The 14,768-nt window shown below is 34.0% G+C and overlaps 2 protein-coding genes across 2 annotated transcripts in view; one reads left to right on the plus strand and one right to left on the minus strand.

Moving 5' to 3' along the window:
* The window catches only part of slc39a11 (solute carrier family 39, member 11), a 107,285-nt gene extending 97,721 nt beyond the window's left edge, over positions 1-9,564 (minus strand). The window contains exons 1-3 of the mRNA XM_016440830.1: positions 9,490-9,564; positions 8,385-8,497; positions 7,009-7,047 (exon numbers count right to left, since the gene is read on the minus strand). Coding sequence (XP_016296316.1) covers positions 7,009-7,047; positions 8,385-8,492 — 147 coding nt within the window. The 5' untranslated portion in view covers positions 8,493-8,497; positions 9,490-9,564. The remainder of the gene's footprint in view (positions 1-7,008; positions 7,048-8,384; positions 8,498-9,489) is intronic.
* A 3,044-nt stretch (positions 9,565-12,608) lies between these two features.
* LOC107653905 (somatostatin receptor type 5) lies at positions 12,609-13,425 on the plus strand. Its single transcript, XM_074186880.1, is given in 2 exon segments — positions 12,609-13,370; positions 13,372-13,425. Coding segments are annotated over 2 exon segments (816 nt in total).
* Positions 13,426-14,768: the final 1,343 nt, after the last annotated feature.

A 14,768-nucleotide genomic window follows, 5' to 3' on the forward strand; every position in this document is an offset into this window, starting at 1 on the left:
CAACAATTCTGACCACGCGTGTGTATATATATATATATATATATATATATATATATTAGTCATGCATGCATGCTCATAAATATGCTCACAGCATGCATACTACAGGAAGATTATGTGAGATAAAAGTTAGGATACGGAGTTATATTATATGCTTTGATTTTACACTTTGCCAATAAAGTCTGTTTAAACAGTGTGCAAATCTTCCGAACTCCAGCCTGCATCGGTAGACTTTTTAATTATTCATGAGTGAAACTGTGATAAAAAAACCCTCAAGCAAGTTTAAAATCATCCATTTTTTTCTATGCTGTCCGACACATTTGGACAAATCGTGATCGAAGACTTGTTCATTTGTCCTGTAGGCATGCTGGTAATGATATCAGGACCTGAAGGAACACAGCAGCACTGTGTATTATATCAGAGAGGGGAGATTTTATTTCACACACGCACCATCTAATGTAAGAAAAGCACAAACTCAGAGACAGGATCACAAGGAAATGTTGCAACAGTGTAAACCAATGTTCCAAATGTTCAAAAAGTAACAAATGTTCAAAAAGTAACAAATGTTCAAGTTACAAATGTTCAAAAAGTTACAAATGTTCAAAAAGTTACAAATGTTCAAAAAGTAACAAATGTTCAAGTTACAAATGTTCAAAAAGTTACAAATGTTCAAAAAGTTACAAATGTTCAAAAAGTAACAAATGTTCAAAATGTTCAAAATGTTCAAAAAGTAACAAATGTTCAAAAAGTTCCAAATGTTCAAAATGTTCAAAAAGTAACAAATGTTCAAAAAGTAACAAATGTTCAAAAAGTTCAAAATGTTCAAAAAGTTCAAAATGTTCAAAAAGTTCAAAATGTTCAAAAAGTTCAAAATGTTCAAAAAGTTCAAAATGTTCAAAAAGTTCAAAATGTTCAAAAAGTTCAAAATGTTCAAAAAGTTCAAAATGTTCAAAAAGTAACAAATGTTCAAAATGTTACAAATGTTCAAAAAGCAACTTGAAATCTCATGGTTTGGACTGACAGACTTTCCACTATAGCACTGAATGAGATCGGAAACAGATTTGGTTCAGTTTGGTTTGGTGTAAATCATTTTTTATGCATGTTAACTAAAATTTGACACTGACCAATTTTAAAAAACACGATGAATAATTAAGAATGCTTTTCGTCAATGGAGCATGCTTACTTTACAAACACAAGTTTTAAAGCACCACAGCAAAAAATTTTGACATGAGTGAAGATTTCAGGAGAGACGCATCACGTAAAATGTCGCATTACAAATACAAATGCAATTTTACTGATGGATTAAAAATGGAAAATTTACTACCTGGTCCATCAGATTATTAACATTATTAACATTTTTGAAAGGAAAAACAATCAAAATAATTTAAGTTTGTGAATGTTTTAGCATTAGTGGTACATCAAGCAAATCTGTGATTATACACCAAAATTACTGTAAAATAATAATATTTATTATTATTTATAATTGTTGTTGTTAGTACTACTAAATAAAAATATGAAACAACAGAAGAAATATTGGAATATTTCACCGTGGATTAAAAAACAATCAAGTATTAAGAAAAAAAGTATTTTGCAATACAAAAGTAAAATTACAATAGTAATATTTATTGCTGCCTTAATTTCTTAATTTTCAAACGATAGGATATAGTGCAGTTTAAATATTTTGGAGGAATATGATGGTGATTTGGGTTTTATTTTGATGAATCGTGCAGCCTTAAAACTTTTTAGCAGTTATAAATAAAACAAAGATTATTGAAGCATATAATAAAATACTATTTCAGTCTTTCTACTTCAAAATTTAATGTTTAATTCAATGTGTTTCTTGCAGTTTCTTTATAAATAATTGTTACATTTTGTAGCAATTTCTGAGTGATTTTTTTAGTGTACATTACTAGACTAAAATTAATAATAGTCTAAGGCTGATCAAAATCCCTACATAAAAGGTAAAGCTTATGAACAAGCTGCAACCTATCTCTGGAAATTACACCTATATGTCTTTAGCGGCCAGAGCGGCACTTTATGATTATTGTTATTGTTATTATTATGTCTTGTGGAAAACCTCCATGTCCTGCTCCATTTGGCATCTGTTTTGTTGCCTTTGAGGGCAAAGCTGTTATTAAGGTTAATGCAGGACTTCTTCTATAATGACAGTCTATTCTCTGCCACCATTAAGAATAATGAAGCCAACTTCACTGCGCATTTCAGGTCAATTAAACACTGAGGTTTTCTAGGAGGGGTGTTATTTATTTTCTCTTGGAAAGGGGTTAGTTATTTCATTTTCTTGTGCACATCTTTCCATAGGAGGAAGCCGTTTGCCTGAGCAGAAGACGGCGTAATAACGTCTTAGCGTAATAACCTGCTCAGTTAATAGCTAATTACTGACGCTGTGACTGAACAGAGACTCAGAGTCCGATCGATTCACAGAGATCTCGAGACTCAGTCTCAGAAACCGAGGAATGATGCACGGCTGCCCACAGGAGATAAAGGTCAACTTGTGCTTTCACTAGTTTTCTCATATTTTCCAGAATTATCCAAAGATTGACCCAAGTGTAAGTTAAGACGCTGTATTCTTAATTTTAGGGTCACACTCGTGATCCTGGTGCTCAAAACAGACCAGAGACAACAAGCATATCAATTTGTACCATCTTCTGTCCAATAATATTTTTATTAGTTATTTTAATGAATTATTAATTAATTTACCTATAAATTATTCACCATGTATTTTTATATAAAAAATTAAAACATTACTTTTTTTTAATAGAGCAAATGTATTTAAAATGCAATGAATGGACACAGAGTTTAAACCTAAACAGTAATATTTAAAAAAAAAATGGCAAAAGCACATAACAAAATAAGAAAAAACTAAAATACTAAAATTAAAATCATATGTAATACCACGTTAAGCCTACTATACAGTACATAATAACTGAAATAAAAATAGATTAAACCTGAATAGTAATATTTAAAAATAAATAAAAAATTTAAATAAAATAAAAACGTATAAAAATTACAAAAGCACATAACAAAAAAATTAAAATAAAATACTAAAATTAAAATAAAATTAAAATAAAATAAAATAAAATAAATTAACAAATAAAAAAATATGTAATTATTATTCATAAATATCATTACATTTCATTATATTTCCTTTTTTGTCTGCATGGTATCACCACATGACAGTTATTACAAAAAAATCTAATTCTCCTAAAAAATTAATTTAATCAAATTTGGGAAAAACTTCATATAAAAAGTTGAAATTGCTCAACTAATTTTGATGAGTTCATGTAAAAACAAAAGCTGCCATGACTTACTGATGATATCATGTTTTACAGCGAAGAGGTTTACTCAAGACACTGTATGCACAAGATTTTACATAAATTAATAGCTGTGGACCAATGTTGTTGAATCACAGCTCATTCCGATCTACAGTATAAAACAAAGATATGTTTGTTCTTTGGTCACGTCTCATCCTGCACTCAGAGTGACTGTGAAGTACTTTTAGGTCAGTGTTACTGCAGTCCAATTATGGAGCCACAGCTAAAGCCTAATTACTTTTCAGCAGCTCAAGGAACATTTAATCCTTCTTGAAAACCCCTTTTCTGTGTTGCAGTATGAAGGAAAACTCATTAATTAGCCTTCCTTCAGGTGGAGACACTTTCTGTCCTCATCTTAACACACTGTCAGTAGATGTGCTGTTGTGTTTCCTCTCACACTCAATTATTCTGTTTGAAGCTGATCACTGATGTGTGTGTGTGTGTGTGTGTGTGTGTCTGTGTGTCTGTGTGTGTGTGTTTTGTTTTTTGGATGTGGTTTATATGTAATTTGAAAAAAAAAAAGGGGACACATGGAGTAATAACGTAATAATAACAACATGGTAACATTGAAAACACTCATTTTATATTTGGAATGAATGAAGGAGTAAATAAATAAATGTAGTGAACAACAAGAAATAAAAGCTTTAACTGATAAAGAAATACATAAATATATTGAATAAATAATGCATCAAATAAATAAATAAAATAAAATGCATTGAATGAATGAATGTAAAAAATAAATTACTAAATGAATTGAATATGTAAATACATTTATTTAATAATTAAATAAATTAAATCTTTAATAAGATGTAAACACTAAATAAAAAATACATAAATTAATGAATACAAATAAATACACTTAATAAACAAATAAAAGGTTAAATAAATAAAAAAGTATTAATTAAAATTAAAATAAAGAAATAAATTGATCAAATAAAGAAATAAAAGCTTTAATTAATACAGAAATGTACTACATACATAAATAAATGTATTTAATAAATAAATTATTTAATAAATAAATAAGACCTTCATTAAATAAAAACAAATTTTATTTAATAATGTTTTTAAATCAATGGATAGTTAACATTTCAATCCAAATATTGCTGTTGAATTTTAAGTTTATGTTTTTGACATTCCACTGTAAAATAGCTTATTTAATAATAAACCGGCATGCAGCCACTCCATCCCCTCCACCACAACAAACCAAGTAATCATATTAGAGCGTGTATATTAAAATACAGAGTCAAATATGAGTTTCACAAAAATGTTGCATCACCACAAAAACCCTCGGAACGTTGAGAAGGAAACCTGCCAGACACAACAAACTGAAAGAAAATAAAGAGACTTCACTCCAAGGTCCAGAGGAAACACTAAAGCTCACCAGCAGATTGCAGAATTGTAGGATTGCAAATTTCCAAATAATATGTCATTGAATGACGCATACAGGTTTTCATGTTAATGAAACGAACAGAGAAACTCTAGCAGTTTCCCTCGACTCTGTGAGCAACACATGAATAGATCTGAAACTGAACACAAATGAATGAGAATACAAATGAAATACACCAATGAAAAACCAATAATGAATCATTCAGACTATCAGTGCTTTGCTTCATAAAGAGAAAACATTAACAGAAACCAGACAAAAACTAAGAAAGAAATCGCAACCTCAAAACCCACTCTGATGTCTTTTACGCAACGAAGCTTTCAAATCATGTCATTCACAAGAACATAACCGCATTAGCACACACACGATACAGAATGACTATGCCTTACTTGTCACACAGATGTGAAAATTTGTGTATAATAACTGTCTGTGTAAACAGATGAAGAGCGAGTGCAGCTGCGATTTGTTCACATATAGTTTATAATGGCCAAATTCAATTTTCCCTATTTTAAGTCCTGTAAAAATAATAATCCCGATCATATGCCCATAAATAATAAAAGCATGTAATTGCACATTGCACACGTTTTCACATAGGGTCCATTGTTTCAATCAATTTCTTAGTTTATTCTAAGAAATATAATAGATAACCAACCAAAAATGACAATTAAAAATATAAATGTATTAATTTCTGGTGTCCATATTACATCAGGTTTTAACATAATCCAGAAAATTATATATATATATATATATATGAATATGATCATTGCAAAAAATGTGTTTATGTATATACAGTATATTCTGTTTATGTATATACTGTATTCTATATATAGTACCAGACTCAGACACAGACTCAGACACAGACTCAGACACAGACTCAGACTGACACAGACACAGACTGACACAGACACAGACTGACACAGACACAGACACAGACACAGACTCAGATTCAGACTCAGACTCAGACTGACACAGACACAGACACAGACACAGACACTGACACTGACACTGACACTGACACTGACACTGACACTGACTCAGACTCAGACTCAGACTCAGACACAGACACAGACACAGACACAGACTGACACAGATATATATAATATATATATATTACCGTATAAATAAATAAACAACACTGGCACATGCCAAAGTAGAAATTTAAAGTGTTTGACTTTACAGTACTTAAAGGTAGAAGGTCTTTAAATTCCAACATTTTATAAAGATTATTCTACGAAGAAGCAAAAGCCTTCTTTCCAAACTCAGTCATCATATTTGGGACCAGAACACACAATCTATTAACTGAAAGTAGACTAGGCTCTAATACGAATTTGATTGAATATTAGCATAACCTGCAAAATATGAAAGCAAGAAACTGATTTTACAAAGTTGAGCCAATGAAACTGCCAAGAGAGAGCCATTTAACATCTGCATACAGATTACAACGAGCTACATACAGTAATTACTTTAATCACACCATGGTAAACTATGAAGCATCTGCCAAGATCAAACACCAGCATAGCTGTATAAAATGTCACGGAAGTCTAGAAAAGTAGGAGCAACTCGTTTCTAATTAGCAACCAAAAAAATATCATTCTTATTCAGTTTTGTAGCTCAGTATGCTCTTTAAAAGGTAAACTGTCGTCAAGTACAAACATATTTAAATGTTGAAACACTGTCGATCTCTGCACCCCGAGCAGAGCAATAAAATTATGCTAGACGACTGAGGATTGAGTATCATTATATAAGTTCTCATTATGTACGAACTTATAATGACTCAAATGTCTAGAACATGGGGGCTGAAAAAAAAACATTTAAACCATTTATTAGTTTGCTGGATTTTCAATTCCAATCTACAAAACATGCATATTTGATATCATGGAAATGATATTTTTCCGTCTTCAATGCAAGACAATTTTTCACAGCCCTTCAGGCGACTACAAAAGGGGAACTGATGTTTCTGAACATTTGATAAGGATTCGGCAAACCTGGTGTTGCATTCAAACACTGCAGATAATCAAAACTGAACAGTGTAATTAACTCTGGGTCACAGATTTTTTTTAAAAACAACAACAACAAAAAAACATTATTCTTTTTTTTTAGCCTTACTGACAGTTTTCCTGAACAACAGAGCGCATAACGTGCTCCTGCCTGCCCTCACTGAATGAATATTTCATTGTGTAAAGAGAAAGAGATGTGATGCAAGCACACCATGAGAATGTATGGCAAAAAGGGGAAGAAATTATAGACATGTAAAGCAAAGAAGGAAAGTAAAAAATAGGGTTGAGGGTTTCTTACCCCTGCAGCAAATCCCAGACTGCCATCCAAGACGCGCTTCTGTGAGGAAAAAAAAGATTTACTGTAAAATCAACAACAACACAATTAAAAAAAAAAACTGTGGTTGCCAGAAATTTTCCATAACAATACAGCACCAACAGTTTAGGTTTTACAGACTGAACTTAAATTTACAGTAAAACTTGTATATTTTATTAAAGCTGCAGTCCGTAACTTTTTTTGGTTAAAAATGATCCGAAATCAATATTTGAGCAAGTACATAACCAGCCAGTGTTCAAAACTATCGCCTTACTTTAGCCCTATTCACAACGGTTAGCTTATAATAATGTTTTCTAATTTGAGTGCTACGGGTAGGTTTTCGCGGGAAATTCGTCACGTCTGTAAACATAAAGAAGTTGTCATGGCTACTAGGCTATCGCATGTGAGGATCCTGCAGGTGACGGATCGTTTATAGCCTTTTCTCACAGCAGCTGGAATAATTAAACTTACGGACTGCAGCTTTAACTATATAATGTTAATAAACCAACCTTATGACCTAGTGAAATACAAAACACTAAAATAATGCAATAAACATTCATTTAACAACATAATATGTTAAATTAAATCCTAAAGCACATAACTGTTATCCACAAACTAAGAAAAAGCATAATTTCATTATTTTTTTTATTTTTTTTAAACAACATCAAATGTGAGCTTTGACAGTTTTTTACTGTAAATTATAAGGTAACATTCTTTTTCACTTCCAAAAATCTTACATTTAACAGTATTTTACTCTAAAATTACATGAAATATCCTGTTAGATCACATTTTTTACTGTATATAGTTAGAGAACTTTCTTAACCAAGTTTTTACCACCGCATTTTTATAGTTGTTTACTATTAAAATTACAGTTATACACTCAAATCTTCACACGTTTTATTCCCCTTGACTCTTATAAAAATAAAAATTATAAAAAATATGAAATTATAAAATTAAGAAGAACAAAAGTTTTTTTTTAAATAATATATATTTTCATTACTTAATGTTAAGCCAAACCTATTTTACTTGAAGAAATATGAACTAAAATTTCCCCATTAAAGGGTACATTCACCAAAAATGTATGAAGTCATCATTTAAATCCCCTGCATGTTCTAAATCTGTTTCTTCTGAATGTGGGTAACAAAACAATTTCTGGTACCCATTAACTTTTATAGTGTGGAAAATAAATACTATGCAAGTCTACCAGCAACTATCCCTTTAACTTTCATTATATGGAAAAGAGTCACATGCATTCTTCATAATATCTTCTTCTGTGCGCATGATGCATATAATGACAGAATGACTATCCCTTTATATTGAAACCCTGACTGATGTAAATCAGTTGAAGTAACCCGTCTCACCTGTCTGCTGGAGAAGACGAAGACGAGAGCAGCTCCAGCTGCGGTGAGGCCCCAGGTGAACAGGGTCCCCAGCAGGGCCTGAAGCACAGGACTGACGCCTGCAATCATGGTGCCTGTGCAAATCAAACACACTTTATTCCTCACACAGACGTGTGTGTGAACCAAATCCTGTTTATCCAGGATATCTGCAAACACTGAGCTCTGTGCATTAAAACCATTATGTTTATTTACAGGTGGTTCACTTAATGACAAGCTCACCATACAGTATATAGTTCAGAATTACTGTTTAATCTCTGCCACATTTGCGACCCTGGAGCACAAAAGCAGTCTTAAGTCGCTGGGGTATATTTGTAGCAATAGCCAACAATACATTGTATGGGTCAAAATTATAAATTTTTCTTTTATGCCAAAAATCATTAGGATATTAAGTAAAGATCATGTTCCATGAAGATATTTTGTACATTTCCTACCGTAAATATATCAAAACTTAATTTTTGATTAGTAATATGCATTGCTAAGAACTTAATTTGATCAACTTTAAAGATGATTTTCTCAATATTTAGATTTTTTTTTTTTGCACCCTCAGATTCCAGATTTTCAAATAGTTGTATCTCAGCCAAATATTGTCCTAACAAACCATACATCAATGGAAAGATTATTTATTCAGCTTTCAGATGATGCATAAATCACAATTTCCAAAAATGTACCCTTATAACTGGTTTTGTACTCCAGGGTCACAATATACGTGAACTAGATATATCTGTCAGTTCTGAGTGAGTGCAACATCTGTCATTATGCATTTAATCAAACAATTAAACGTATTAACTAGCACTGCAGTTCCTTCCTATCGAAACAGTGTTTAATAGCAGTTGAATCACTCATAAATGATCAAATAAAGAAAATGCAGCGCTATTTTATGAAATAACAGAGTGAAAGACTCCTGCAAAGTTTGACCATCGTCAATTTCTGTTGCATTTAAACATTCCAGTATTTCAGAAACACAAAATAAACGCGTCGCTAACAGATTTGTGCTTTTTTACGCTTGATTTCATTCATTTTACTGCCGCGGAATACACAACTTACTACTGAATAAGTTAGTACTTACTGTTTGTTTACAGACACCAACTGAACAGCTTCACTTCCTGCTTCCCTGTGTACACGTGTCTGTGTTACGGCCGAAGTCCCGCCCCCCTCGAGCTCCTATTGGTTCGTTTCACACGCACCGGAGTTTTAAAGGGACCACGTCAGCTACGTTCCAACAGGTTAGCGCATGAAGAATGCTGTGAACTTTAATAGATTAGAAAGAAACTTCACTAGTTATATCTTTTTCTCCATGCAAGATTATTCTGGAAGCATTTGGAAACTTATTAGGAGAAAATAATGCGTTAACCTTTTGGGGAAAAAATTAATAATTATAAATACATAAAGTTATAAATATAATGTACTTCTTGATATGGTGACCTGCTGCTGTATATACTGTAAAACATAATAATAACATTAAAAAATCGATTCTGTAATAAAACAAAGATTACTTGAGTACGTTTTGTAATAAAACACTATTTCAGTCTTTTCACTAGTAGCAATTTCTGAGTGAACATTGTTTAAAAGTAAAAAAAAAAAAATGTTCAGTGTAGTCTATACAGAATAATAATAATATGAAGAACAGAGTAATAAATACAATTATTATAAATAAAATTAAACAATAATACAATTATTGAATTATTATTTTTAATTTTATGAATTTTAATTTAATAATTTTTTTAATTATTCCCTGCGCCCCTGACTGTATTATTCTGTATACGTAATAGCATGTGCTCTGATACTTTCACGCTGCTTTATATTCAAGTGGCCTGAGTTTGAACCCCGTTCAAATTATATTCCAATCCCATCAATGATACAATTATAAAATGTAATACTTTTTATATTGCATTATTTCTCTAATCAACCTTTTCTAATCTCTAGTCCTTTACCTTTTTATTTTTCTCATGTGTGTTCTTTAATTAGCTCCTTTATATTTGCTCTCTCATTTTATCTCTCATCTCTTTTCTCATTTATTTGCTCTAATGTCTTGTTTGATAACGACAGCTTTCTTAGAAATGCATCTGGTTATGTATCCTGTGCTGCTTCTTGTCTCCTTTACGGTGAGCAGACTGTGGTTTCTTTCATGACACTAAGCATATCTGATGTATGTTCGTCTTTGAGAATCAGGGCTGTTCGTTGAAGTTTGAAGTTTGTAAAATAGCAGGGGACCACAAACTGAAATATTAAAATGACTTCCGTCACATAGAACATGACTATATTATTTTTATTGTGGCAGATAGATTATACTGGATTTCTCTTTAGGAACTGTTACCAGAAAAATTGTAAAAATGGGAAAAAAATAAAGCATCACTGAACTTCACAGGTGATTCACTGAGGCCATGTGCATTTGAGATTTGTAATTCGGCTTAAGATGAACGATAAGCCATAAGAAATGAGATCAGAGAACAGAGATGAAAGATAAAAGGGGAATAATTTCAGTAAAACTGAAAACAGAAATAATGGAACTAATTAAAGACACATGCAAATGAAAGACAAAGGAACAAAGAGATGCACAGATGAGACCAGGAACACGCATTAAAAGGTTTTTGGAGGGAACGTTTCAGAACATTTTGAAACATATCCTAGTTCTTCTTTCCCAAATAGTTACAATTCTTAGAAACCAAAGCATGCTATTTGTAAAACCGGTATGTTCCTTGTTAAGAGATACAAGAAAACTCAAGCCCAGAACAGTGAAACCAAATGCCGACTGATTTATTGGAGAGCTCTGGATACCTGTCCTCAAGTCACCCGAGGCCCTTTAAACCTCTAAATAAGCTCAAAGCATTTCCACGTTTACAGTAACATGCCAATGGAAAGTTCCAAATTCTAGGAATGATTTCATGGAATTGGGAGTAGAGCGAAAATCTCCAAAACAATCTGCATATTGCATAAAGACATACTGTGCATGTCAGTGAGGTGGTGAGTATATAGCCCACTATATAAGCATTACCTCCCTCAGTTACTGTTATCCTGGGAAGCTCACTGTGAGAATTGCGGCATTCCAACTATGCGTGTCAGAGGAGGAACAGGACTAAGGTGATCGCTCATTACTCTTGCCCTTTTATCTGCAACCGCTTCTACCCACCGAGGCCTTGCGCGTGATAAATGATTCACTCACAAACAATCGGCGAGAAATATAAACACTGAAGGGGGGAACGCAGCACATTAAAACAAGCAGAGGGAGACAGGCCAGATTCATCACTCATCCTTTGGGGACGTATTTGGAAAGTGGGTGGCCCAGAGGGGAGGTTGGGGGTTGATCGGCTCAGATTGACCCCCCACTGAACTGCGAGGAAAGGGAGGAAACAGAGGGGTGGAGAGAAGGAGGAAAATGAGAGCAAGGGAGTGTGAAAGAAAGAGGCTGGATGGACCTTCTGACAAGGGTGTTTAGTTATGAAAACAAAAGTATTGTAACAGATGGCACCCTGGAAACCTCTTAACGGCGGATTGGAACGAGCCGGCGCAGTTTATCGGAGTCAACGGATGACTTTAGACACACACACACACACACACTGGGCGCTGCTGGGGGGATATATAAGATCTCACTAGGAGGGTCAAACACCCACTAGATTTCTGCTTTGGAGTCTAGATCTTTCAACAAATATCCTACCAATCAGGACTTTTGGGTGAAGCTTGTTTTTCCTCCAAGCTTAAGCTGAAATATCTTCAAAGACCAACTGGGGAAGTTCTTGAGATGTGAAAATAAACCAGCTTCAAGGACAAGGTGGATGCAAACCTGTGGAGATCAAGAATAATTTTTGGCAAGATCTGATACATGTGAACTTGCAAGGACTGCAAGGACTACAAACTGTTTTTGACCAGAACATTAGTCAAGTTCTAATACGACTGAACTTCTGCAAGGACTACAAACCATTTTCTTCCAGAAATTTTGGCAAGTTCAAATACATTTGAACTTCTGCAAGGATTACAAACCATATTTTTCCAGAAATTTCAGCAAGTTACAATATTTAATTAAAACTTCTCCTGCAAGGACTCCAAACCATTTTTGACCAGAGATTTTGTCAAGATCTATTACATTTGAACTTCTCCTGCAACGACTACACAAACCATTTTTTAAATTTCATCAAGATCTAATACATCTGATCTTCTCCTCCAAGAACTACAAACCGTTTCTGACCAGAAATGGAAACCTCGAAACCTTTGGGAATGTTTTACGACAACGTGTCGATCGTAGATCTGGACAGCGCTGCGATAAACAACGTCTACATTAGGGAGGACTTCGATGCTTTCAGCGTCACCATGGCCGTCTTGTACCTGGCCGTGTGCATCGTGGGATTGGCCGGGAACTCGCTGGTCATCGTCGCCATTCTGAAACTGGACAAAATGTCTTCGGCGACCACCGTCTACATTTTCAACTTGGCTTTGGCGGATGGACTCTTCATGGTGGGACTCCCGTTCATCGCCATCCAAAACTTCCAGGACCAGTGGATCTTCGGAGATGCTGTTTGTAAGCTGGTTATGGTTCTGGATGGCATCAATCAGTTCACAAGTGTGTTCTGCTTGACGGTGATGAGTGTTGATCGCTATATGGCTCTGGTAGACCCGCTGCGCTTCGCTCGCTGGCGGACGCCGCGACGGGCGAAGATCATCGCCACATTAATGTGGTTTATCTCTCTGTTTCCAGTGCTTCCAATGGCTATTCACTTTTCTGCCAACTATGGTTTGTGCACCGTTGACCCTCATGTTGCATCTGACACCTGGTGGTTGGCCTTTCTTAGCTACACATTCATACTGGGCTTCGCCTTGCCGTTCACCGTAATGATTGTGTTTTACACAGCACTTCTAGTGACTCTGATAAACACCAGACAGCAAACGTCTTCAATGGAAAGTCACAGGTTTGAGAAAAAGGTTACTAAGATGGTAGTGGCGGTTGTTTTGGTGTTTGGCATCTGCTGGCTGCCGTTCTACGTCTTCAACTTTTGCTCCCTGCACCGAATAGACCTGGTGCTCGATTTCACGCGTGGCTTTGAGTTTGTGGTGCTGCTGTCGTACTCGTGGAGCTGTGCCAATCCAATACTGTACGCATGTTTGTCGGAAACCTTTCGAAGGCATTTCCACGCCCTACTTTGCTCTCACAAGAGCTCACGGACTCACTGCGACAGAGACACCGAGGGCTTTGTTTTGCATGACACCAACGTACAAAGCATGCTAGCTTAGTATGTCTTTGTTTTAAATATTTAGAAGGGTTTGTGCTGCAATGCATAAACAGACAAGCTTTGCTCGCCACATTTTTGTAGTACAGTCTCTGAGACTGCATTTGCTTCTGTGCAATAGAGAAAAAGACATGAGCAGACTGAGGCGTGATAAGTGGCGAGTGGAAGTCGATAACTCACACTTTGCTGCAGCAATGTTATTTCACCACAAAGGCAAAGTTGCTTGGCTTCCGTGCAAAGGAAGGGCCGTGTTGTAAGGATGATTATGCAATTTCTGCCCTCCTGTACAAGTGCTGTCAAACTGATTGTGGACTTCGGGATGATGTCATGGTTGTCATGGCATCCAGCTTGGACCAAATATTTGAGGACTTTTGTGTGACTGTTTCTGAATGACACATGAAAAAGGAATGTGGCTGTGAATTTGTTTGAAAACAGTTGATAAATATGATGTTAATGGCCAACATTTGTTTAAATAACCATGTTTTATTATATAATCTACACAGGGTAATGTATATTTTTATTTGATTTTTTAATATATGTTATTTGATTTTTTATGTATATATATTTTGCTACTTTTTGGGGGGGAGGGGGTTGCTTTTTTCTTTGCTTTGAAGTAGTGCTGTCAAATGATTAATCGCGATTAATCGCGAAAATAAACGTTTTTGTTTACATTATATATGTATGTGTACTGTGAATATTTATTATGTATATAATATAAATACACACACACACATACAGTATATATTTTGAAAATATTTACACGTTTATACATTTATATATTCATATTCTCATATATAAATATATTTAATATGTAAACATAACATCTTTTTCTTAAATATATACATGCATGTGTTTGTATGTATATATACATCATAAATATACACAGTATACACACATATATTATAAACAAAAACGTTTATTTTGGATGTGATTAATCGCGATTAATCGTTTGACATCACTACTTTAAAGTAATTATGCTTTGTAACTTTTTGATAATATATTCTGAACTGATGATTCTGAAATGATTAGAAACTATTTTATGCTTCTGCTTTGATGCCAATATTTTACTTTATTGCATGTATAGAATATTCCCATATAATCATCCAAAACATTTTTTTTTTGGGGGGGG

This window comes from Sinocyclocheilus anshuiensis, unplaced genomic scaffold, assembly GCF_001515605.1.
Source record: "Sinocyclocheilus anshuiensis isolate Anshui unplaced genomic scaffold, SAMN03320099.WGS_v1.1 scaffold454, whole genome shotgun sequence".
Lineage (NCBI taxonomy): Eukaryota > Metazoa > Chordata > Actinopteri > Cypriniformes > Cyprinidae > Sinocyclocheilus > Sinocyclocheilus anshuiensis.